Source organism: Coptis chinensis, chromosome 4 (assembly GCF_015680905.1).
Source record: "Coptis chinensis isolate HL-2020 chromosome 4, ASM1568090v1, whole genome shotgun sequence".
Lineage (NCBI taxonomy): Eukaryota > Viridiplantae > Streptophyta > Magnoliopsida > Ranunculales > Ranunculaceae > Coptis > Coptis chinensis.
In genome coordinates this window covers 82,171,427-82,195,725 of record NC_141459.1, presented here as the reverse complement: position 1 = coordinate 82,195,725, position 24,299 = coordinate 82,171,427, and the positions used below count along the sequence as shown (strand labels likewise).

At 39.0% G+C, this 24,299-nt stretch overlaps 2 protein-coding genes and 1 pseudogene across 2 annotated transcripts; all 3 read right to left on the bottom strand.

The window, feature by feature from the left end:
- Positions 1 to 214: 214 nt before the first annotated feature.
- Positions 215 to 1,031, bottom strand: LOC147505117 (cytochrome P450 72A397-like). Its single transcript, XM_086604111.1, has 2 exons — positions 863 to 1,031; positions 215 to 748 (listed from the first exon to the last, which is right to left on the bottom strand). Exons 1-2 carry the CDS (start codon positions 971 to 973, stop codon positions 323 to 325), a joined length of 537 nt encoding a protein of 178 aa, XP_086460237.1. The 5' UTR covers positions 974 to 1,031; the 3' UTR covers positions 215 to 322.
- A 781-nt stretch (positions 1,032 to 1,812) lies between these two features.
- On the bottom strand, positions 1,813 to 3,111 carry LOC147505116 (cytochrome P450 72A11 pseudogene; annotated as a pseudogene).
- Positions 3,112 to 13,740: 10,629 nt separating this feature from the next.
- LOC147505115 (cytochrome P450 CYP72A616-like) lies at positions 13,741 to 19,045 on the bottom strand. Its single transcript, XM_086557713.1, has 5 exons — positions 18,629 to 19,045; positions 16,135 to 16,355; positions 15,563 to 15,804; positions 14,646 to 15,033; positions 13,741 to 14,407 (listed from the first exon to the last, which is right to left on the bottom strand). Exons 1-5 carry the CDS (start codon positions 18,912 to 18,914, stop codon positions 13,982 to 13,984), a joined length of 1,563 nt encoding a protein of 520 aa, XP_086413839.1. The 5' UTR covers positions 18,915 to 19,045; the 3' UTR covers positions 13,741 to 13,981.
- Positions 19,046 to 24,299: the final 5,254 nt, after the last annotated feature.

Below are 24,299 nucleotides of genomic sequence, written 5' to 3'. Positions count from 1 at the left end.
AACATGTGAAATAACAACTACTGGGCTATTGCTCTGCGGTGTGTACAAGGCCCAAACACCTCGGCCGAACTCTCAAGATAGAACTCTATGAGCCTGACAACACACAAACTCGATTTAACTCAAAACCTGCATCGAACCGACCAAAAGCATAACAGACTTGTAATTTCTGTACTGTTCTTAGAAAATTATATGCTAGATACTTTTCTTAGACTACATTAACACTACTAGATACCATTTTATGGCTTAAGTTAACCTCCAGGTATGTGACAGTAGTTGTAAAACTGTATTTAACAACTTCACAGGACTTAACATGGAACAGAACTTAGAGTTTATGTAAGATGAGCTGAGCACCATGTTGGGGTTGAAGAGTTATGACAGTGTACGGTGCATGGACATAGGTGGATGAAAGCTCGAAAGAAAAACGTTGTAGGATCATGGCTATAGCCACCTTTGATTCTATCAAGGCAAAACTCTGGCCAAGGCATATCCTTGGACCCCAATCAAAGGGAAAGAATGAAACTGGATTCTTTGTAGCCTTAGAAACTCCTCCAGAGAATCTCTCTGGATTGAACTCTTCAGCATCTTCACCCCAAAGACCAAGATCACGGTGAACTAAAAGTGTTTGGAGTGCGATTTCAGTTCCTGGTGGTAGAATGACTTCTCCAAGTTTCATTTTCTTATTAGTACCTCTTATAAGTAAAACAATCAGAGGGTATAACCGAAGAACCTCATACAAAATCATAGCAACCTGAGAAGAAGGTACGATGACCACATCAGTACATCAAAATATTTGTATTTATGTTAATGGATATAATAAATTAATAAGCTCAAGCAAATAGGATTCTTGAAGTGCACCACTTACTATTTTTAGGTGGTTCAACCCATCAAAATCTGGAGCTTTTTTCCCAAAGACTTGCAATACGTCTTCCATCGCTTTCTCTTGCCAATTTGGATGCATACTCAATACTATCATCGTCCAAACAAGCAAATTCGAAGTAGTCTCTTGCCCAGCAAAGTAGAACAACTTGCACTCGTCCATTAACTTCATCAATAGTGATTCCAACATTCTTGAAGTTAGCATTATCTGAAATTTCCTTGAAATTGGATTCCAGTAACAGGCCTAATAGGTCATCGTTGTGCCCTTCTCCAGTTTTCATAGCCTTCTCCCTTTTAGTTATGATATCCCTCAGCAGAGCTCGCACTTCTTTATGTATCTCCGTCATCCTATTGTTTCTTTTTGTCGGAAGAAACCTGCATATTATAACCGTTTCGGGTGATAAGAAATATCTCATATAGTCATATTGATTGATCATTATGGTCACCGTAGTCTACACATAGTTGTGCTTCATTCGTTAAAATCAAGAATGTAAAAACTATAAATGATCGAGTAAACCAAAGGAACCTACCAGTAATGTAGAAATTAAAACTAGTTACCTGAACCCTGGGATGTATGTGGACTTAACAGCTTTAGTACCAAGCTCGGCCAGTTCAGTTTGGAGTTGGAATATCCGTCGCCCTTCTTCATAGCTACTTCCAAATGCAGTTCGAGAGATTACATCAGCACTTAGATTATGTAAATGAGGCCACACATCCAATTCACATGAATCCCTAGAAACCAACATTTCCCACTTGTTTACCATCTCAGAGCAACTAGTATAGAAGGCCGGCTGGTAACATCATCTGGAATCATCGACATCAATAATTCAATACCATTAGGAAAATACTAATTAGCATCATGACATGCAAAAGGATTCAAACAAAGGATCGACATGGCTAAGTTTCCAATCTTATTAGAGATTTATAGTTATGCACTTATGCATAAGCATTAGAAAGAGCAACCTTGAGCTTCTCAAAATGGAAGGCTGGGTTGACTATCCTTCTGTGCTTGACCCATTTTTCTCCTTCATAGGTCACAACCCCTGTTATTAACATCTTTCCTAGTGGGGTTGGACTTATCTTTGCAAAGTCACCATATTTGTTGGAAAGAATGTCTCTTATCATATCTGGATCCGTAATGTTTACCCTGGGATTTGAACCATACCAACAGAAAGATAGTCTACCTGCATTTTTCAATCAAAAAACAATCTCATCTGTCAAATAGTAAAAATAGAAAAAAAATTATCATTTCTTATGTAAGACATTTTTTAATCAGTTAAAGTTCATGATGTAAAAAACACGGCACACGTTAGGAACTTCTTCCACATGAGACATGCCTAGACCGGCGGCCGGCCTATTGCCTCCTAGCAAATCACTCTGTTACTTCCTCTGTCATCATGTCCTTCAATAACCTTCCAGACTACTTGACAGAAGATCGAAAGATAATTGTTTTAGGTAGTAGCGAAATTTATAAAAAAAAATACGGGTTATCCTAGTATAATAAGATAACATGGAAACTGAATCTCCACCACAGATTCGCGCGCACAGAAACACTTCGCAACTATACACCAACAAAAACAATGATGACACTGAGGTCTTCTGTGGAACTAGACAAGACATCTAGCTAGCTTGGAATCAACAGAAAATCTTGCTCCACAGAACAAAATAGTAAATTTTCTTAGTGGCTGAAATGTTGTATGTGGACATTCCCTAGAGCACATCCTCATGTTATTAGCTACGTTAGAAGCTGGTTCAAGTTCTACAAGGCTTCAAATGTGTTTCGTGCATACTACATACTAGCTTAACTGATATGAGTATATGACCAACTTGGCAGAATAAGCAACTGAGCAAGCTAGCCATATATGACTTCAAACATAAAAGTTCTTAAAGTTTATAGTTAAAATCATAGCTAGATGCCTAGATGCCAAGATAAAAAAAAAATCTTAAAGAAGAAAAGAAGATGAACATACCATATTTCTCAATAGTGTGATGAATGAAAGGGATGACACGTGGCACAATGTTATGAGACAACTCCGTAGGTTTTGATCTTGCTGCTTGACGTGAACTCATCGTTTCTTTGTAGTTCCCGGACATAAAATTGTAAGGTGGACCTTTTATGCCTTGCTCTCTCAAGCACTTCTCCAACTTTTTGGGCTTTAACCAAACCCACACAAAAGCTTTCCAGGCCCATGAAATCACAAAAACAGCACAAATTACAAGCAAATTCTGCTGCATTCCCCATTTTATTCTTCTTTCAAGCTTTTATTTTGCACAAGATAATGAGTGAGTTTTTGGTACAAGTAGTCGGCTAATCGCTCTATTTATATCCCGGAAATTGAGCAGTGTAGGCATGGATTCACAAGTTGTTTCTTAGCATTGCTTTGAGGAGTTCAATTAGGGGTGGAACTCAGGCGGGTTGGGTCGGGTTGAGGTTTAACCCGAGCTCAACTCGAGTTTCAAATGTTTCAACCCGAGCCCGAGACCAAATCCAATTCTTAAATTTTCAGCCCAAGCATAACTCAGATTGGTCAAGTTTCTCGGATTTTAATATTAAACAGTGAAGAACTCAACGCATTTTCACTATTAAATAAATAAATTAAGAGATAAATAACACTGAAATTCAATATTCTAACTAAATCAAAGAGATTTGATTATTTTAAAGTTGATTCAATTATTTTCTCTAAAATTAATATTCTCAACCTTATTTTTGACAAGAACAAATCCTTATAATAAAACAATATAACATAATAGAATGAATGAAATATATATATGTATTTATACAAAAGGCCTTAAGTTTTTCGGTTATTTGGTATTCTAACTCGAGCCCAACCCGAAATTGAGTCAGATTTTGATTTTACAAGACCAAATCTGGACCACGGATCTGAAATGTTAGCCCACGACCAACAAAAATTAGGTGTTAGCCGATTGGGCTTGGGCTAACCCGACCCAAGTTCCGCCCCTAGTTTCAATTATGGACTCACGGTTGATGGACCGATTAACAGAATACTATAGGAAGTAAGAGCATCTTTAGGAGAGCTACAAAAAAAAACATTAAAATCTTGAACAAAAAAAACACCAAACCAAAAAAACACCAAACAATTTTAGGAGCAACATCAAATTTTCGACATTAAACTACGCGGTTTTGGATAAACCGCTACCATATCTTTATCGCGTTTTTCAAAACCGTGCCATAGAAGCCCAACCGACAAAGGGCCCAAGCCCACGCGGTGTTCGAACACAGTGCTACTGCTATATAATCGGGACTAAAGCCGCGCGGTTCAATCACTTTCAACTCTTCTCTCAATTATAAACCATCTCCTTAGTTAAAAAAAAAAAAACAAAAACCTACCTAAACTCTTGAAATTTGATATGGATCCTTTTGAACCTTTTCGACGGTGATGATTGGAAGTACACATACGACATTGGGGATGAGAGAAGAACCCGAGGGAAGTAGAATACGATGGGGAGAAGACGAGTGGGGAGAAGAACCGGATGTCGCTACCGACCGATAGCCATCCCTATGTAATCGAGATGCGATCGGATCGATGAAGCGACTTTGATTGACAATTTGCACCCGGTGAAGCACTTGATATGGAAGTTGTTTTTTCTACACGTGATACAAAACACGTGTCGAGTGCAGTGGCTAATACTCAGGCAATTAATTAGTTTTGATTAAATATTTTGAATATTAATTAGTTGAGTTGGACCAATTAATTATTTATCTTATACGCATTATTTTTTTTCATAATATCAGCATGTTATTGACTACCGAGTTAGATCGGCTTTACATGGTGTTAGAGAATGGTGGAAGGTTATTAAGAGTTTGGATGAGTTTGTACATATTAGAGATAATATTTTGTATACACCTTTGGGTCTTTTGGTTGATGTGGATTATGAGAAGGCTGACTGGACAGTGGTCATAGCTTTAGTAGAAAGATGGTGGAGTAGACTCATACATTTCATTTCCCTTGTGTGGAGTTAGGGTTCACACTACTAGACTTTACTATGATTTCTGGGTTGAGTATCGGTATAACCAACTGATACCTTTTCATACAAATTATGAAAATATGGATAGTATGCTTATGAGTTTTCCTCGCTTGGGATGCGGATGCTTATGATTCTTTCGGTATTAAGCTATCTCATATTAAAAGATTGCATATATGGAACCCTCTTAGATCCCGATACACGGCGGAGTTAGCTTTGGTATCATTCTACACGGTAGTGAGGGTCTTGATGTATATGTTAGGGCTTTTTGATGTTTTATTGGGCATGTTACGTTTCCCAATGGTCATTCTCTGATATGGTTGGGATATTATGCTTATGTATCTGATTTGCATGCTATGAGAGATTATGACTTGGGTAGCTCAGTATATGCCACATTGATAGCGGCGTTAGATAAAACTTCACATACATTCGGAAGTAGAAGTCACCGGAGTTGCGGGATTCGCGGGACTTTTAGAGATTTGGTTTTATGAGTACTTTCGAACTCTTTGTCCTAACATAGACATGATTGCTGATACTCGCCTTAGATTTGGTAGTTGGTCAGGGCCTCACTTGACTTGTAATAGGGGGCATATTAGAAATAATGTCTGTATGGCTCGTGCTCAGATTGCTATTAGATCATTGTCATCTATTGAGTGGAGACCTTGGCGTTTGACTATTGCCTTTGACGATCCAGTTGTGCAGCATGCTTGTGTGTTGTCACGTCACAGAGTTGTGTTTGCCGCACATGACTGTATGGTTTGGTAATGTGGTGACAGACGTTGGAGGCAGATGACTAGACGTTATGGAGTTCCATGTGCTCCCATGCCAGATGTTAGTGATGCGAAGTCGTGGGGTAGAATTCAAGTTCATGAAGTTCATGCTAGTGGTGGTTCTTGGCCAGATACGTCTTCTTTTGTTGTTGAGTAGACTGCTGATCAGTATTATAGATGGTGGAACCGTGTCTCCATGGGTCCGTTGTTGCCTCCCTGTTGGTCGGGCTAGCAACTTCGAGTTTGTGGGCCTGGAAGGGATGAGACGTGAGCTACGTATTCCTCATCCGCCACAGCCTGTTTACAACCCACAACCTCTGAATGCATATCATCCAGCTCCTGTGTCTGCCAGTAATCCTCAGATGTTTGTCGTGTGTGGACCTGATGGGGAGGCTACTTACATTTCCATTCCTGAGGTGCCTCGTGCTCGTTGCCATGAGTTAGAGCATGATTGATCGATATACCGCGGTGAGTTTAGTTATTTTATTTTTCTTATTCATTATATATATAATATGTACTCACAATGTATTTTCTTGGATTTTCAGGCTGAGATTCGGGAAAGATATGAGAACCATATTTGTATGTTTGATGGGATGAGGACTGCCGTGTATCATTATAGCCAAGAAAAGGGAGGAGGCATATTCTCGGACATATCAACAATCCCAAATGCGTATGACAAGACTCAAAAGCGTATGAGGATATTCAGCAGGTGTACACGCAACAACATCAGGGATATGATGAACTTCAGGCTGAGGTAGTTAACCTTCATGCAGATAGAGAAGATCTTGGTTCTCAGGTTAGGAAATTAGAGGAGCAGCTTAAGAATATCCAAATAGAGAGAGGAGAGGGATCCAGTGGTAAGGGGCGAAAGAAGAGAGCTAAATAAATTTGATGTAATATGATAGGTTTTGGATCATTTTGGATATTATATGCTTATATCATAATCATAGATTTTGGACTGCATAATCATAATCATAATCATAGGGTTTTAATTTCTTTAATTTTTTTCGATTTTGAATCACAATTCTTAATTTCTTCAATTGCACAATTATAAATTTCTCAACTTCTACGCACAATTCATAATTTTTCAAGTTCTAAGCATCACAGTTCTAATTTTCAGAAAAAACGCACGCGGTGTTGGCAAAACCGCGCCTATAGAAGCCTAAGCCCACGCGGTGTTGGAAAAACCGCGTGGTTTTGGCAAAACCGCGTGAGTGATTTGATACAACATCAAACTTGGAACCAAATATTGGTTGATTTGGTGTTTGGTTTGGTGTTTTTTTGATGTTTTCATCAACATGTGACTCTCCTGAAGTTGAAAAAACACCAAATTGTTGGAAATTTAGTGTTTTGATGCTAGGTTGATATCACTCCTAAAGATGCTCTAAGTTATGACATAATCGAGACCTTTATTTGGATACCTTGCCACTTGAAAGTTGTAGTACAAAAATGAAAATTGAAACAAAAGTTAAACTTGCAAAACAGATTTTGCATGATGGAATAATATGAGGCCTGTTAAGTTTGCCCATTCAGGCTTCATGGCATGATGAAAGTGTCCATGCAGGCTTCAATTAGACATGGGAATGGCCATCTCGAAACAACATTTTCACTCCAAGAGTTATAGGGTATAACCGATTGCCAAATTTTATAAAATTGAGATCCTACAATGCTAATGAATGTCGTGCTGTCCACTAGGGGTATATGGGGCTACCAATTTATCTATATTAGTTCTAGTCTCGTTTTTGTTGTGAGATGCTAGGAGAATCATAACAACATCATAGTACTAAAGGTCTTAATGTATTTGATAAAGAAGAAATTAAAATAGAGGCTAAAGAATTAGGGCTCTTATTCTTACTGTTACCCTGCTCTAAGTTACATATAAATAAGTCTAATACACGAAAATAGGAAACACTAAACACGGTCCGTTATGACAGACCAAACTGATAGGCGCACGCCTATAACTACTACAGATGATAAAGACGCGTACGCCTGTATACTTCAACACCCCACTTCAAGCTGGAGCATAGATATCACTCATGCCTAGCTTGTTGCAAAGACGAGTAGATACTGGATGAAACAGTGGCTTTGTGAAGATATCTGCCAACTGATTATTGGATGGCGCCATGGCAGTCGTATCTCCTTAGTTTCAACTTTGTGCCTAACATAATGACAATCCACCTCGATGTGCTTTGTCATCTCATGAAAATACTTGGGTTGGAGGCAATATGAATGGGCTTTGATTATCACAATAGAGTGGTATAGGCAACTGAACTGAGAAACCCAACTCATGTAACATATTGCGTATCCACATTAATTCACCAGTGCCTTGACCCATAGCCCTATACTCGGCCTCTGTGCTTGACTTGGCAACAATTGTTTGCTTTTTGCTCTTCCAGGTGACCAAATTACCTCCCAGAAAGGTACAATACCCAGTAGTAGATCTTCTGTCAAAAACTGACCCTGCATAATCAACATCGGCATATCCAACAACATCAAGATTACCATTTGAACGATAGACAAGTCCACGTCCTGGAGAACCTTTCAAGTATCGCACAATGCGAATAACAGCCTGAAAATGAGGAACTCTAGGCATTTGCATAAACTGAGATACTACATTGACAGCAAAAGAAATATCTGGACAAGTGATAGTGGCATAGATTAGTTTGCCCACTAATCGACGATATCCCTTAACATCCGCATACAACTCTCCCATATCTGGTGGGAGTTTGTTGTTGGATCCATAGAGACCTCCACCGGTGCGTGCTCTTAGACTACTAGTCTCACTGAGCAGATCCAGTACATACTATCGTTGTGAAAGATGAATTTCACCAGGATACCTTGTGACTTCAATGCCTAAGAAGTACTTCATTTCTCCAAGGTCTTTGGTTTGAAAATTCTTTGAGAGATTAATTTTGAGGCGAGCAATGCCTTGTTTGTCAAAGAAAGAATAACAACAATATCATCGACATACACCACTAATATAATAATGCCTTGCTTGGTCTTCCTATAAAAATACGAGAGTGATTATACTCACATCGAGTCATGCCATTAGCCATTACCACCTGATTGAATTTTGCAAACCAAGCTCTAGGAGATTACTTGAGCCCATCTGAGAGACTTTTGTAGCCGACATACTTGCCCCCTTGAACAACAAAACCGGGGAGGCATTGCCATATAGATTTCTTCATGTAGGTCATCAGTGCAAAAATGCATTCTTCACATCTAACTAGTATAGAGGCGGTTGTGATTGAATGCAAGAGAGATAACAAATACTATAGAGTCTAACTTTACCATAGGAGAAAAAGTTTTAGAGTAATCAATACCATATATTTGAGTGAAACCTTTAGCAACCAACCGAAGCTTTTAAATGAGAGCGATTGCCATATGAATTGTGTTTGATTGTGAAAACCCACTTACAAGCAACCACTGTCTTCCCAGGAGGAAGAGTAAGCACCCAAGTCTGATTAGAGTACAATGCACTCAACTCCTCCATAGCTTGCCTCCAGCCAGGATGAGATAAGGCGTCTCTGTAATTAGTAGGCACAGAGACAGAGAGCAACGAGATAGCAAATGCCTTGATAGGCGGTGGTAAATGATCATGAGAGGTAAACTAAGAAATAGAATATTGAGCATACTGACGAGGAAGACATGTGCTACTAGGAAGGCGTACAACTTTCCGGAGAGCAATAGGAATGTCAAGTGCAGACGGAGGAGCAGGAATATCAGCAGGTAAAGGCGCAGGAGGTGGGGGCAAAAGTGAGCAAGGAGGCGAGGGCACATGATCTAGTTGGGCTGCATCGAGTAGGTGCGCACCCTTAGTTTGTGCTGCAATAATAGGCGCGCGCCCATCAGGTATATGTGCTGAACTTGTGTGCTCTTCCAGTATTGGGCCTAGAAAGTCAACAGTCGTCCAGTACTGAAGTAGGAGATGGCAGTAGGCCACGCCCTCAGTTTGTGCTGCAGGAATAGGCGCGTGCCTATCAGGCATATGTTCTGACGTTATGTGCTCTTCCAGTACTGGAGTAGGAGAATGCAAAACTTCCTTGAAAGGTTCTTTAGACACTGTCCCCTTGAGAGAATAATAATGATACATCCTTGAAGTTGTAGTTGTGGGAGTCTTCAAAAGATATTGAATGAGGTCCACCATAAATTATTTAGAACTTGGATGAAAGGGAGTCTTAAAAGAGAAAAGGTAGGTTTCTTAGCTTTAAGACTTGTTTTACTAACTCTAGTTGTATTGAAGAACATTAGAAAAGACTAGTTGATTGAAAGCACAAATATTGAAAGAAATAACTTGATGGAAATGAAGAACAAACTTGAAAGAAATAACTTGATTGAAATGAAGAACAAAAACTTGAAGAAATAACTAGATTGAAAATGAAGAACAAAAAGTAAATAACTTGAATGTAAAATCACTTGAAAATAAAATCCTACATGACACTAGAATAAGTCTAGGTGTATTCTCTCATCCTACTTTTGATTTTTTATACACCTACTTTTACAAAAGAGTGATTTGCCCTCTCCCATTACATTTGAGACACCTCACCAAGTTTGCTTTATGCTTTTCCTTTTTTCCTTTTGCTTTTGGATTTCTTCTTGATCAAGATAGGTTTTAGAGAAAGCTTTCTTTTGTGTCAAAGACATCTATCTCTGGTCTTCTGAGTTAAGGACTTGACTTTCAGCTGTCTGGTTTGGAGTCCTTGACCTTTGACTTTGACTTTGATTTTTTCAGCACTTTTTCATAGCAGCTTCGAGTCTTCATAATAAGTGTAAATAAGACTCTTTTTGGTGCTAAGACGCAGCTTTTATGATAAGTAGTCTAAATTGCTCTGTAACCTAAAAAAGACAATAAAAACTATGAGTTGTCTTTTCATTATACGTAAGAAGGGCTGTAATGCAGTAATATAAAGGTAATAAAATGTACATTTGGGAGCTGATCAATCCTCAAAGAAGGTTACATCAGCACAAATATAAAACTTCCGAAAGTGAGGATTGTAACATTTATAACCCTTATGTGTACAAGAATACCCAAGAAAGACACACTTAGTAGCACGAAGGTCTAATTTGTCACGACCAGGTTGAAGATTATGAACAAAACAAACACACCCAAACACCTTATGAGTAAGAGAAAAAGATGGTTGACTAGGAAAGAGAACAGACATAGGAGTTTTTCCACCTAACACTGAAGAAGGCATACGATTAATTAAATATGTGGGAGTAAAGACTGCCTTCGCCCAATAAAACTTTGGAAGATTGCTTTGAAACGTTAAGCTACAGGTAACTTCGAAGTTAGGATACGATTCTTTCTCTCAACAACCGCGCACATTTTGTTGTGGGGTGTCAACACAAGAGGTTTGATGAGTAATACCGTTATCAGCAAAGAAACATTTAAACAGAGTAGAATCATAATCCCTGGCATTATCACTCCTAAAGACTTTCAACTTTGCAGAGTATTGATTAGTGATTTAAGCATAATTTTTGGAAAACGGGGAAAGATTTGAGAGCGATTCTCCATTATATAAACCCAACAAACATGAGAGAAATCATCAATAAAAGTAATAAAATACTTGACTCCCAAGAGGCCGGTGGTTTACATGGACCCCAAACATCGGAATGAACTAATTGGAAATGACCACTTGAACAATTATTTAAACTAGTTTTGTAAGTAACCGACGATGTTTAGCTAACTCACAAACTTCACCTTGAAAAAGATTGGACACTTGCGGGGAATGCTAGGGACTAGACAACATAGACTCTTGTGAGGTAGATGACTAAGCCCTATGAAGCGAGGCGAGAGCGTAAGGAGTGTAAGGGCACATTTCGTTGAGCTAAAACACTTTGAAAGTAGTAGATGCCATACCGCTCATACCAACCCCCAACTAGTTCCTTTGTATGCGGATCACGAAAAACAATATGAGTGGAGGAAAACATGACAAAACAATTAAGTGATTGGGTGAGACTATGAGCGGATAAGAGATTAAAAAGGAAAATTTTGAACAAGCAAGACAAGACAAAGAGACACATGAGGATTTAATTTGAATGGAGCCTCGACCAAGAATCTTAGCTTTAGCACCATTTGCTAATGTAACATATGATACTTTAATGGTGTAATCAATAGTGGATAACAACAGGGGGTTACTTGTCATATGATCGAAGCTCCCTGAGTCAATGACCCAAGAGTTGGTTCCAGCGGTATGAAAACATATGTTACTTGATTCGCTAGAGTTGTTGTGGGGGCATTAGACGAACTTTCAAGAACCGGGCTGGAATAGCTTGTATCCTTTTCAAGAGGGATGCAAAGTCGTCTTGCACCTTTTGAATTTGAATTTGTATCCCCGTTATCGTAAAGCGTGGCATTGTTGGCTTTGGACAATGCCGGTTAGCCCAAATGCTTCCCAACAAAAATCATAACCATGGTTTGTGTGCCAACAACAATGATCACATGGTGGCCAAATGCCCATACCGACCTCGATCCACTCCCACAGCTCTGGCCTCTTCCATCCCGACTAGTTACGCCACCTCTACCTCTACTACCTCGACTAAAGAAAAAATGTATTGTTGTTGTTACTTGGAGGAACTAATAAAGGTTGCCTTGTTAGTGGATTTTAAAGGAGAAGTAATATCTGAAATATGAGAATAAGCTTTAGACAAAGTTGGGAGTTTTGATTCGGCACTTTTGAGCCTTCACATTAGCAAACTTCGGGGCGTAGGCTAGATAGAAATTTAGAAGACGAAATTCCTCTCTTTGTTTCCTCAGAAAGTGATATATGTAGTCAACGGATGATAAATATTTAATTCTTCCCACTGGCTGCGAAGAGAATTATAATACTCAGAAATAGACCTATCTCCTTGATTCAGATCAAATATATTTTCATACAACTGAAAGATACGAGATGTATTTTGAGATTAAGAATATATACGATTCGATCTTGTAGATACTCCCAGATTTTCTTAGAAGTCTTAAAAAAATGAACAGTATTGCATACATCTTTTTCCATAGTATTCCACACAAAATTCTTAACCAAGGCATCATCTTTTGTCCAAGTCACCTTTGATTTCTCATCTGTGGTGACAGGTGAATTTGTAAGATGTGTTTCCTTACCTTTGTCAGTAAGGTATACGTTAATTGCTTCTGCCCATTGAAGGTAATTGGCAACACTCTCCAATTTCATAGAAGTCATACCAACAGAGAAAACAAATGTATTTCCAAACTCATCGGGTCCGGAACAATTGTTACTTGACCATTGTAAAATAAACTTGAATCTGAAGAAGAGATAAATAGATATTTGTCTTGAAGCGAGACAATGAGATTGAAAAAGACTTAAGCTTTAAACTTTAAGTTTGATTATTCATAGGTCTTTGATGGATCTCTAACTAGGCGCTCTCGGGATACCATGTTGTGAGATGCTAGGATGGAGAATCATAACAACATCATAATACTAAAGGTCTTTAATATATTTGATGAAGAAGAAGTTAAAATAGAGGCTAGAGAATTAGAGTTCTTATTCTTACTGTTACCTGCTCTAAGTTACATGTAAAATAAGTCTAATACACGAAAATAGAAAAAACACTAAACACGGTCCGTTCGACCGGACCGAACCGATAGGCACGCATATACCTACTACACATATGATAAGCACACGCCTGTATACTTCAACAATTTTCATTAAAGATCTTCAGGAGTGTCGCGTAATTGCTCCATAGGCCTTGAGCAATCTGCTGTTGGAATACGTACTATACCCCCGACCTTAGCCACCAGCACAGAACCCCCAATGCACCTGGAGCCGTGGTTGTTTGCGTTTTCAGACCGTCTCAAAGCTGTAAGGGGTGATAGTCATTATATACGCTGCTACTCAGTACTGGACTGGAGATAGTTTCGGTCATGAGACCTAACTCAGTAGTGTTCGTTTAACAAACGCATCAGTGATAGGGTTATCCCCTACTGAGGAGTCCGGACATTTCATGAGCATAAACACAAATAGGAGTCGTCATTGTGCACCCCATAATTAAATGTACCATTGGAAGATCATGCTAGGTATTGCAACAGGAAATGTCGTCACCCAAAAATATGTTTTAACTTGTACATTTGACATGAATAAGGAACTGGAAGGAAAGCTCAAAATATGGCCATCAACTGGTATCATAAAATACAGTTCATAGTACAGAGTATGAAAACTGACCATAGACCACACTTCTACTATGCAAACTGACTTAAAGCATAATAAACTATATACTTTCACACATTAACACTTACAGATGCCTCAAAGCAATAAACCTCCACGTATGCGACTGTAGTTGTAAAACTGTATTTAATCTCAACTTCACAAGATTTAGATTTATATGGGCAGAACTTACAGTTTATGTAAGATCAGCTGAGCACCATGTTGGGGTTGAAGAGCCATGACAGTGTACGGAGCATGAACATAGGTGGATGACAACTCGAAAGAAAATCGCAGTAAGATCATGGCTATAGCCATCTTTGATTCTAGCAAGGCAAAATTTTGGCCAATGCATATCCTTGGACCCCAACTAAAGGGAAAAAATGAAACTTGATTCTTTGTAGCCTTAGAAACCCCTCCAGAGAATCTCTCTGGATTGAAATCTTCAGCATCTTCACCCCAAAGTTCACGATCATGGTGAACTAAAAGCGTTGGCATTGCAAGCTGTACACCAGCTGGTAGGGTAATCTCTCCTAGTTTCATTGTCTTGTAAGTCCCTCTAGCCATTAAAACAGCAGGAGGGTATAACCGAAGAACCTCATACAAGATCATAGTAACCTGTGATGAACAATGACCACGTCAAAATTTCATATATACAATAAAGGGGTGAACTAGTGTTACCCCCCTACTAGATGAGCCAATTAGGATTCCCCCTCCCCCCCCCCCACCCCCAACTAGATGGGAAATTAGGGTCTCCCCCCTAAATACACACAAAAAATTCGGTCAACCCAATTTCAATAAAAGGTATTGTGAAATACACTCTCAAGCAGATAGGATGGTGAAAAATAACACTTACAATTTTTAGGTGGTTCAACCCATCAAAGTCTGGATCTTTTCCTCCAAAGACTTGCAAAACTTCTTCCCTTGCTTTCTCTTGCCAATCTGGATGCATACTCAATACTACCATCGTCCAAACAAGTAAAGTTGAAGTAGTCTCTTGTCCAGCAAAGTAGAACAAATTGCACTCATCTATAACTTCATCAATAGTCATCCCAAAATTCTTAGAGTTCACATTATCTGTAATCTCCTTGAAATTGGATTCCATTAACAGGCCTAGTAGGTCATCGTTGTGTGCTTCTCCAATTTTCATAGCCTTCTCCCTTTTATTAACAATATCCCTTAAAAGAACTCGTGCTTCTCCATAGATTTCTTTCATCCTATTGTTTCTTTTGGTTGGAAGAAACCTGCACATGATACACAGAAAAGGTAAATTGGATTGATTAGCATCATACGGCGTTGATCATATTGTCACTGGTAGTCTAAACATTGTTATTTTTGGTTAAATCAAGAACGTAAAAATGAGTACACAAAAGGAGTCTAGCAGTAATATAGATCACTGAAGCCCTATCAAGAATTCAAATACTGATGTGCACTTCTTTCAGTCACAACGAACAAGACACATTCTTACGTCCACAGTATGATTGATCATTAAATCATTTTTTATGGCCTTCCTATTTATAATTCTCTATATATACTTCTTTGGTGATATAAAGAAAAAAGACAGACTCATCCAAAAAGGGCTTATTTTGTTTTATAATATACAGAGTGCCTAGACTTACATAAAAAATGGGATCATCGCATAATAACTAATCTTAATTATGTACACCACATAAAGCGATGAATATACAAATAAATGAATTCACTTCTCTCGGATGGAGAAAATCTATTGCTCTATCCAAAATTAACTAACTTTAATTGAAGACTAGTAAGTACCTCAAGCCAGGGATGTATATGGACTGCAGAGCTTTAATAACAAGCCCAGCCTGTTCACTCTGGAGTTGGAATATTTGTCGTCCTTCTTCATAGCTACTACCAAATGCTGTTCGAGAGATTACATCAGCAGTTAGATTTTGTAGATGAGGCCACACATCCATTTCACATGAATCCTGCGAAACCATCATTTCCCATTTGTTTACCATCTCAGAGCAGCTAGTATAGATGGCTGGTAACATCATCTGGAATCAAGATGAACAACAATGAAGATATGAGTAATTAACATCAAGAAGAAGAATTCCAACTGAGAATAAGGCTAAGGTTCAATACTTTTATCTAACTTATATATTACTATCTTTAGAATCTTCTTCTTGACAAATGAAGATATCATTTATTCTTCTTGACATGGTCCTTGGTTGGTTCAAATATCCAATCAAAAACAAAAAGTGGAAAGGTTAAAAGAGGAAAAGACTTTTCCAAACCAACCAATCACCATGTGGTGTCCACGAGATATACAAATGGTGCATCTCCACATACTTGCACTCGTTTTTAAATAGCAAAAAGAGAGCAACCTTCAGTTTCTCAAGATGGAAGGCTGGATTAAGAATCCGTCTGTGCTTGACCCATTTTTCTCCTTCGTAGTTTACAACCCCTGTTATTAACAACTTTCCAAGTGGGTTCGTTCGTATCTTTTCAAAGTGACCAAATTTATTGGAAAGAATGTCTCTTATCATATCTGGATCCATAATGTTTACCCTGCAATATGGACCATACCAAGTGAAAGATAGTTTACCTGCAATTTTCAATAAAAAGGAATATCATTTAACAATTAGTAAAAGTAAAAAAAAAAAAAAAGTATCGTGTCTTATATAAATAATTTCTTAATCAGTCAAAGTTCATGCTGTCGATAACAAATAACAATATACTTGTTAAAGCATCTTCAGCAAGAGACTTATCTGGACCCATTTCCTGCTAATCTTGCCCATCCCAGCAAATTCACTCCATCACATCACTTGCTCTGTCATTCACGTGCATTTCAAGAAACTTCCACGTACTACTTTTAAATTATCTTGTCGGAATAAGCTTCCTACTTGGGCGATGCACTTTAGCCATTGTTGAAACTCACATATATGGCTCGGACATCACATACACATCTGTGAATACCGTGTTTTCATATTGCCAGGAATAGTATGTGTATAAGTTTCTATCTTGTAAATTTTATAGTTAATTCTTTGAATAATTCTCACCTGTTCAAGACTTAAAGTTTCTAGTCTTCCAATTATACTGCGTAAATGAGGATTACAGGTGAACCAACACCAAGTTGCTATCACGACAATGAAACATCTGGACTCTTGAAAATATTTCAGAGTTACTCATGTATACACGTTGGAGAAATTCCCCAAGGAAATGTGGCTTGTGAAGAAGATCCACAAGAGGCATATTACATTTAACAGCCAGTTTAGCAATGTCTTAAAGCTGTGCCAACAGTTAAAACTCTGTTATAATAAGGTTCGGACAGCAAGTAAATTGTGGCCAATTGTTAAACTTATTGGATGAAAAAATGCATGCCGTCCTTGTATAGGTAATTCCGTATTTTTGTTTCACGGTGAGACTGCAAATAATTTGCAGTCCGAAGAAGCACAATTTTGAACAACCTCGTTCAACTCCTACTATATTCAACAGGAATTTTACATACTCTCAATTTTAACAGCCACTTAATTAATGGGTTCACCGACGTTTTTGGACCATGCCCGGCTATTTGACATATCCAACCATTATGTACAGCGGTACAGTTCGTTGAAAATGCTCTAGTGAGGGCTTAAACTTCTCGGCAGCTCTTTAGACTTCAGAGGCCCCGTATCTGCAGCCATTGCAGAAACATAGATAGAATTCGGCGGAACGGAACGAACAACGAAACTGAAACCAGTACCAGAAACCAAACAAGAGATGGAATTCCAGAGAGATGAACAGTCATTCACTCATTCATTTGTATTGAGTCTCTATCTTTTCTTTCTTCAAATTCTTCAAAAGAGCCGTATGCTTTTTCTCATGTAGTGTAGTCAGAATCCGTAGTTTGCATGTTGGCACACTTGACGGAACTAACATTCAAGCGCCTACTACGCTGGGTTGTTTTGGCCCCCTTACTGTTGTTAGGGGCTAGCTAGCGCCCTCACATTTTCAAGCAGGGGGGTTGCTCCGAAAAATCCTTTCTTTCTCGTCCACTCAGGGGGGTGCAACACACCTGTGCGGATTGTGTACAGTACCCGACGACGTTCAGGAATGGATGTAGACCCATCCGGCAGGGATAATCATTCTGGTCTTGGGAGAGGAGGTGACGACACCAGTCTGAGCTGAGGGAAGCCCTATGAGTCACTAAAACGAAGGCAGGAGGGCCCCTAATCTATCAATAGAGGGAGCAAAAAACGGGCTTTGCTCCTAAGTCATTAATGTTTCTACCAGATTTTATGAAAATAAGGGCTATCCGAACTCGTAACTCCTAAGCCTAATATGAAAACATTGAAAGTGAATCTCAACAACACACACAGCATGGAGAAACGACAAGACAATCTTCTATATTTTATACCAACTATACACTGAGTTCTACTTGTTAAACTAGACAAGGCCTCTAAATTGGAATGAACCGAAAATCTTGGTCCATATAACAATGTTACAGAAAACTGTAAGTTCCTCAACGTAAACTTTCTCAGCGGATTGTGGACAGACCCAAGAACAAATCGTCATCTTAGGAGTTGGTTCTACAAAGCTTCAAAACTAGAATACGCTGACATTTTGCATACACTAGTTCAGAAAGTCAAATATTGACAGCTGGACTACTACAAAGGTCAAAAAGTCAAAGGACACTTCTAATTTCTTGAAATAGACCCTCTTTAAATTTCCTTTTATTGTTCGAGGATGTGAGTGCCCTCTTTGAAGAAACCCTCCTCCCTCCTTCCTTCCCACTTCCCCAGAATCCATAACACAAAATACTTGATATAAAATGGTGTAAATGGCAAGAACAAATAATTGAGAAAAACTGAAAATAAATAAATAAGAAGCTGAACATACCATATTTTTCAACAGTCTGATGAACAAAAGGCATGACACGTGGAACAATCTTATGAGACAACTCCATAGGCTTGGCTCTTGCTTCTTGGGTTGCACTCACCATGTCTTTGAGGTTTCCAGACAAGAATTTGTAAGAGGGTCCTTTTATGCCTTGTTCTCTCAAGCACTTCTCTAACTTCCTGGGGTTTAACCAGACCCACACAAAAGCTTTCCAAGCCCATGAAGAAATATAGATAACAGCACAAGTCACTAGCAAAGTGAACAGAATTCCCCCCACCATTTTCATTCAAGCTTTTGTCCTGCTGCAGTCTGCACAAATGCAATCACAGTGTACCTTAGTTAAGTACTAGATACCGAGTGTGGTACAATTGTACAAGTAAGCAGCTATTCTCTACTATTTATATCCAGAAGTGTGTTGATAAATGATAATGTGGTACTGGGACCATGTACCCTTTGGGTATTACCTAATACTAGCAAACTGACACGTGGCTATGCCACGTGAGCCGGCAGTTTTTTTGGGCAGTGGTAATGCTGTAATTTTTCACAAAACTGAAATGGACTAAAACAGTCCATGTGTTGCTTTTTGGACATCATTTGCAAAACTGAAGATAATGGTCCAAATTTTCCGGTCTGATCCTTCCATAACATATCCTTTTAATAATAATTGTAATAACCAAATATGTTCAGGGGTATAAGAGGAAAATATCACTGTTCACGAGACAGTTTTCTTTAAAAGTTAGATAAAGCCATAAAACAGTTAAAACTTAAAAGGACTAAAACAATTAGCTGGTCCAGATTCCAGAATCTCAAGTATCCAGAAAATAGTTTTGTGTAGAATCTTTGATAAAAAAATTAGCACTCATAAAAATCCCATCACTGACTATTAGCATTTCTCTCATAGAACATACATGGACCAGGATTATTGAGTATCATTTTGAATCATGGCCGAGAGTGTACGTTAAGTTGGTATTTTCCTTTTTTTTAAATATTAGTATGAGGAGTCGATAATTCTCGTTTATTGACGTGTGGACGGAAAGAAAAAAAAGAAAGACCTGTGGACGTAACTGATGACATAATAGAAGACTTGTGTTTGGATGTGTTGACGTGCAACTTGCTACTCAAGAAATATGACATTTGGGAAACCACGTGTGTTGATTTGAATATGGAACCTTCTACCATCCATGTCATGATTAGACAATGGGATTGGCCTATCTATCTAATAAAACATAGGCCCCGAGGATATCCTCATAGGGCGCCAGCCGAGACCGTTGGATCTGAGATCCAACTGTCCGAAAATAAAAAACAAACCCATATTCTCTCTCTTTCTTTTTGTTTTTGATTTTCGGACCGTTGGATTTCGGATCCAACGGTCTCAGAACACTCATCCCTATAGGGATATTCTCGTGGTAGCCCAGATCTAAAACATAACGGTGTAGCCCCCACACTCACATAAAAACCATTATATCTAAATTATGACTTGGCAAATCTAAAAGATGGTGGGGTGTGTGTTGTGTAATTGTGTGTACCTGAAGTATTTGATCATTTTCAGTTTTAATTTGTTAGTGGGGGTGGGTGGGCAGTGTAGGAACCGTTATTTCAGAATGACTATTTTTACAAACCGCAAACACCACACGCAGCGAAATTAATGAGTGTCTACGATTTGTGATTGGAAAACATACCTTTGAGAATCGGTTTAGATAACTCTAAGAATCCAAGCTTTATAAAATCCGAAATCAACCTCTTGATCTTCTGTTGTATTCCTTTAGAATAAATTGGATGTTGTGTGGACAACGATCTACCAACCCCCTTCTTTCTCTCAAGATCAGAAACGAATTCAGATCTACTTTTCTTGCCTCTTTTTCATAACAATGAATAGTGAATTTCGGCCAGAGAGAGAGTATTATATTTATAGGCTACAACAGGGACCATGAGAAGAAATTATGGTTGATCCTCCTCACAAGCTTGGACTTTCCATGTTGTTCGCCCAGAACACACGGCCCAAGTCCGTCAACAAATGGCTTATTCCACTAAAGGCCATTGTTGCACTATTGCCCTAATCCCAAATTACGTGTCAGTGTTTATGGGCTCCATATTATATGCTTGTTGATCTCCTCGTATTTAAGATATCGAATGTCCATTGATGAAGTCAAGTTACTGACAACTACATTAATTAACTTCTTATGTCCTTGAGTAGTACCACTCAACCTCATTATCATGTCGGAATAAATCCACCTGCAGGGTTTACATGACAATCTTTTTGAGCTCCTCAAGGAGACATCATCAACCCGTCTTCTTGCGGGACACAGATTCCTTATATAATCAACAACACACCTTACATACAATGTCATTACCCAATCCATCGAGTTTGTTAATTCACAAATGAATCTCACTCATTGATGATTTAAAGCAATGTACAATGCATGTAAGTGTCCGTTATTATATCCGGATTAGGAGGACAAACATCCATAATAACAGAGGCGTTTGTTCTCTTATATAGTCGATTATAAGGAGAAACAACCTCGTCTTGGTCTGTTCAATACACACAAAGTGTACTAGTGTAATCATATAGTCAAGATAGACTAATACCAGATTATACTACAACCGTACTAATGGTTTGTCCAAATCCATCTAAGTTGTGAACGATTACTTATACTTTATAAGGTACTGATGATATGATATTATGTGTGTTCACACCATATCATCTACAACATAAAGTATTAGACACATGCATATGACTAATAACATATATAATATGCATAACATTTGCCCATATGATTCTCATTCAAAAAATAAAGAATTAGAGTTAATACAAAAGTAATGCCTTTTAGTATATAACCCTATCAGGCAGTTGTGTCGTGTGTGGAGGCAGTTGTGGTGGGGCCGGGGGTATCTACTGTGGAGAGAAAATGTCTTAAAAACAAAAGATTAGTATGTAGAATTGTAGATAGATCTTTCGGGTGTATCTATACATGCGGTAATGTGCGCAGAGCGGCAAACTCATATGTTTTCAAGTGAGGTTAAACATATACGCAACTCACAAATCATGAGTTAGTTGCCTAATTATTAATCATTCTTTGTACGGAATTGCAATACGTGAGTTAAGTAAGATGTCAAATCCACATACAGTAAAAAACTTTGTTTATCGTTAAGAAACAATAATAGGGGAAATACAATAAAATACAAACAGAGTAGTAAATATCAAGATCATTCACAATATTGTAAAGGTAAGATTTGGTCAGAGACCTTACAAATTATCGGATAATTGGGGAAGAAAGAGGTTTGATATGGATTTGATTGAGCTCGTTTAGGATGAACTGCCTACGTATCTAGCTCTCTCTCGAGGAGCCAGAATCAAGTCAGACGTAGTTCAAGATTTGGGATGAATGATTTGGTGTTGTCTCTTCTGGAGCGCCTAGGGGCAAGATGGAGAGTGGAGAAGAAGCATAGAATTCTCCTCTTTAGATAATGTCTTCTATTGATTTTATAGCTCATCCACTTAATGTGGTCTTGAATGAGCTTTAATGCAGATATAATAAAGGGCTTAGTTGTTGTTATTAAATTGTTGTAACGTCTAGCCATATTTGAGCGTTACAAGACCTAGTTGTGGTCTTGGTATAAGTGACCTGGTTGTGGTCATAGTATGAGCGACCTGGCAGGCCTTGGTATGAGCGACCTGGCAGGTCTTGATATAGTGACGAGTTGTGTTGAACACGTGTATAATATACGTTGGTTGTGTATATTAGTCCATCACATAACCCCCTCTCATTTAGGTCGTTCGTAGGACGATCTGATGAGAGATTAACTCCACACGTGGGAAACACACCAGTTACATAATGATTGAAGATGAAAATAATGCTGCTTTGACAAGTACTAAATTAATCCTAGAAGTGTAGGCCCTTAATTAGTGAGAAGATTGTAACTCAAGAGAGCATTTGGAGCTCAAGTGAGCATTCTGCTCTAGTATATTTTCGAGTTCGTGTGAGTGTGCTGCTCTAGTGAGTGTAGGTCTATGGATCCATAGTGCTTTCGAGTGAGTGTTCTGCTCGAGTGAGCATAGGTCAAGGGACCATTTAGTGCTTATGTAAGCATTACGCTTCGAGTGGCGTAGGTCGAGACCTTTTAGTGTTTAAGTAAGCGCCCTTTCGGTGAGCATAGGTCGAGGGACCTTTTATCGCTTATGAAAGTGTTTTGCTCGTGTGCGCATAGGTCAAGGGACCATTTAGCACTTATGTAAGCGTTCTGCTCTAGCAGGTCAAGGGACCTTTTAGCACTTATGTAAGTGTTCTGCTCCAGTAGGTCAAGGGACCTTTTAGCACTTATGGAAGCGTTCTGCTCCAGTTAGTCAATAGACCTTTTAACGTTTATATAAGCGTTCTGCTCCAGTAGGTCTAGGGACCTTTTAGCTCTTATATAAACGTTCTGCTCCAGTTGGTCAAGGGACCTTTTAGCGCTTATGTAAGCGTTCTGCTCCAGTAGGTCCAGGGACCTTTTAGCGCTTATGTAAACGTTCTGCTCCAGTTGGTCTAGGGACCTTTTAGCGCTTATGTAAGCGTTCTTTACCAGTTGGTCAAGGGACCTTTTAACGCTTATGTAAGCATTCTGCTCTAGTAGTTCCAGGGACCTTTTAGCGCTTATGTAAGCGTTCTGCTCCAGTTAGTCCAGGGACCTTTAATTTTAGAGCTTATGAAAACGTTCTGCTCGAGTGCGTGTAGGTCAAGGAACCATTTAGCACTTATGTAAGCGTTCTGCTCCAGCAGGTCAAGGGACCTATATATTAGCGCTTATGTAATCGTTCTGCTCTAGTAGATCAAGGGACCTTTTAGCACTTATGGAAGTGTTCTGCTCGAGTGCGTGTAGGTTAAGGGACCATTTAGCACTTAAGTAAGTGTTCTGCTCCAGTTGGTCAAGGGACCTTTTAGCACTTATGTAAGCATTCTGCTCCAATAGGTTTAGGGACCTTTTAGCGCTTATGTAAGTGTTCTGCACCAGTTGGTCAAGGGACCTTTTAGCACTTATGTAAGCGTTCTGCACCAATTGGTCAAGGGACCTTTTAGCGCATGCGCTTACGTAAGCATTCTGCTCCAGTAGGTCAAGGGACCTTTTAGCGCTTATGTAAGCATTCTGCTCTAGTAGGTCCAGAGACCTTTTAGCGCTTATGTAAGTATTCTGCTCCAGTAGGTCTAGGGACCTTTTAGCGCTTATGGAAGCGTTCTGCTCGAGTGCGCGTAGGTCAAGGCACCATTTAGCACTTATGTAAGCGTTCTGCTCCAGTTAGTCAAGGGACCTTTTTAACTTTTATGTAAAGCGTTACGCTCCGATAGAGGGCGGGGACCTTTTAGCGCTTATGTAAGCGTTCTGCTCCAGCAGGTCTCGGGACCTTTTAGCACTTACGTAAGCATTCTGCTCCAGTTGGTCCATGGACCTTTTAGCGCTTACGTAAGCATTCTGCTCCAGTTGGTCAAGGGACCTTTTAGCGCTTATATAAGCGTTCTACTCTAGTAGGTCCATGGACCTTTTAGTGCTTATGTAAGCGTTCTGCTCTTGTAGGTCTAGGGACCTTTTAGCGCTTATGTAAGCGTTCTACTCTAGTTGGTCAAGAGACCTTTTAGCGCTTATGTAAGCGTTCTACTCCAGTAGATCTAGGGACTTTTAGCGCTTATGTAAGTGTTAT

Coding starts and splice junctions, on each gene's coding strand:
- LOC147505117 (XM_086604111.1), bottom strand. CDS start 973: ATGATAGTATTGAGTATGCATCCAAATTGGCAAGAGAAAGCGATGGAA. Junction 749..862: donor GGTTGAACCACCTAAAAATA/GTAAGTGGTGCA, acceptor CCTTCTTCTCAG/GTTGCTATGATTTTGTATGA.
- LOC147505115 (XM_086557713.1), bottom strand. CDS start 18,914: ATGAAAATGGTGGGGGGAATTCTGTTCACTTTGCTAGTGACTTGTGCT. Junction 15,805..16,134: donor TCCATCTTGAGAAACTGAAG/GTTGCTCTCTTT, acceptor TCTTGATTCCAG/ATGATGTTACCAGCCATCTA. Junction 14,408..14,645: donor GGTTGAACCACCTAAAAATT/GTAAGTGTTATT, acceptor TGTTCATCACAG/GTTACTATGATCTTGTATGA.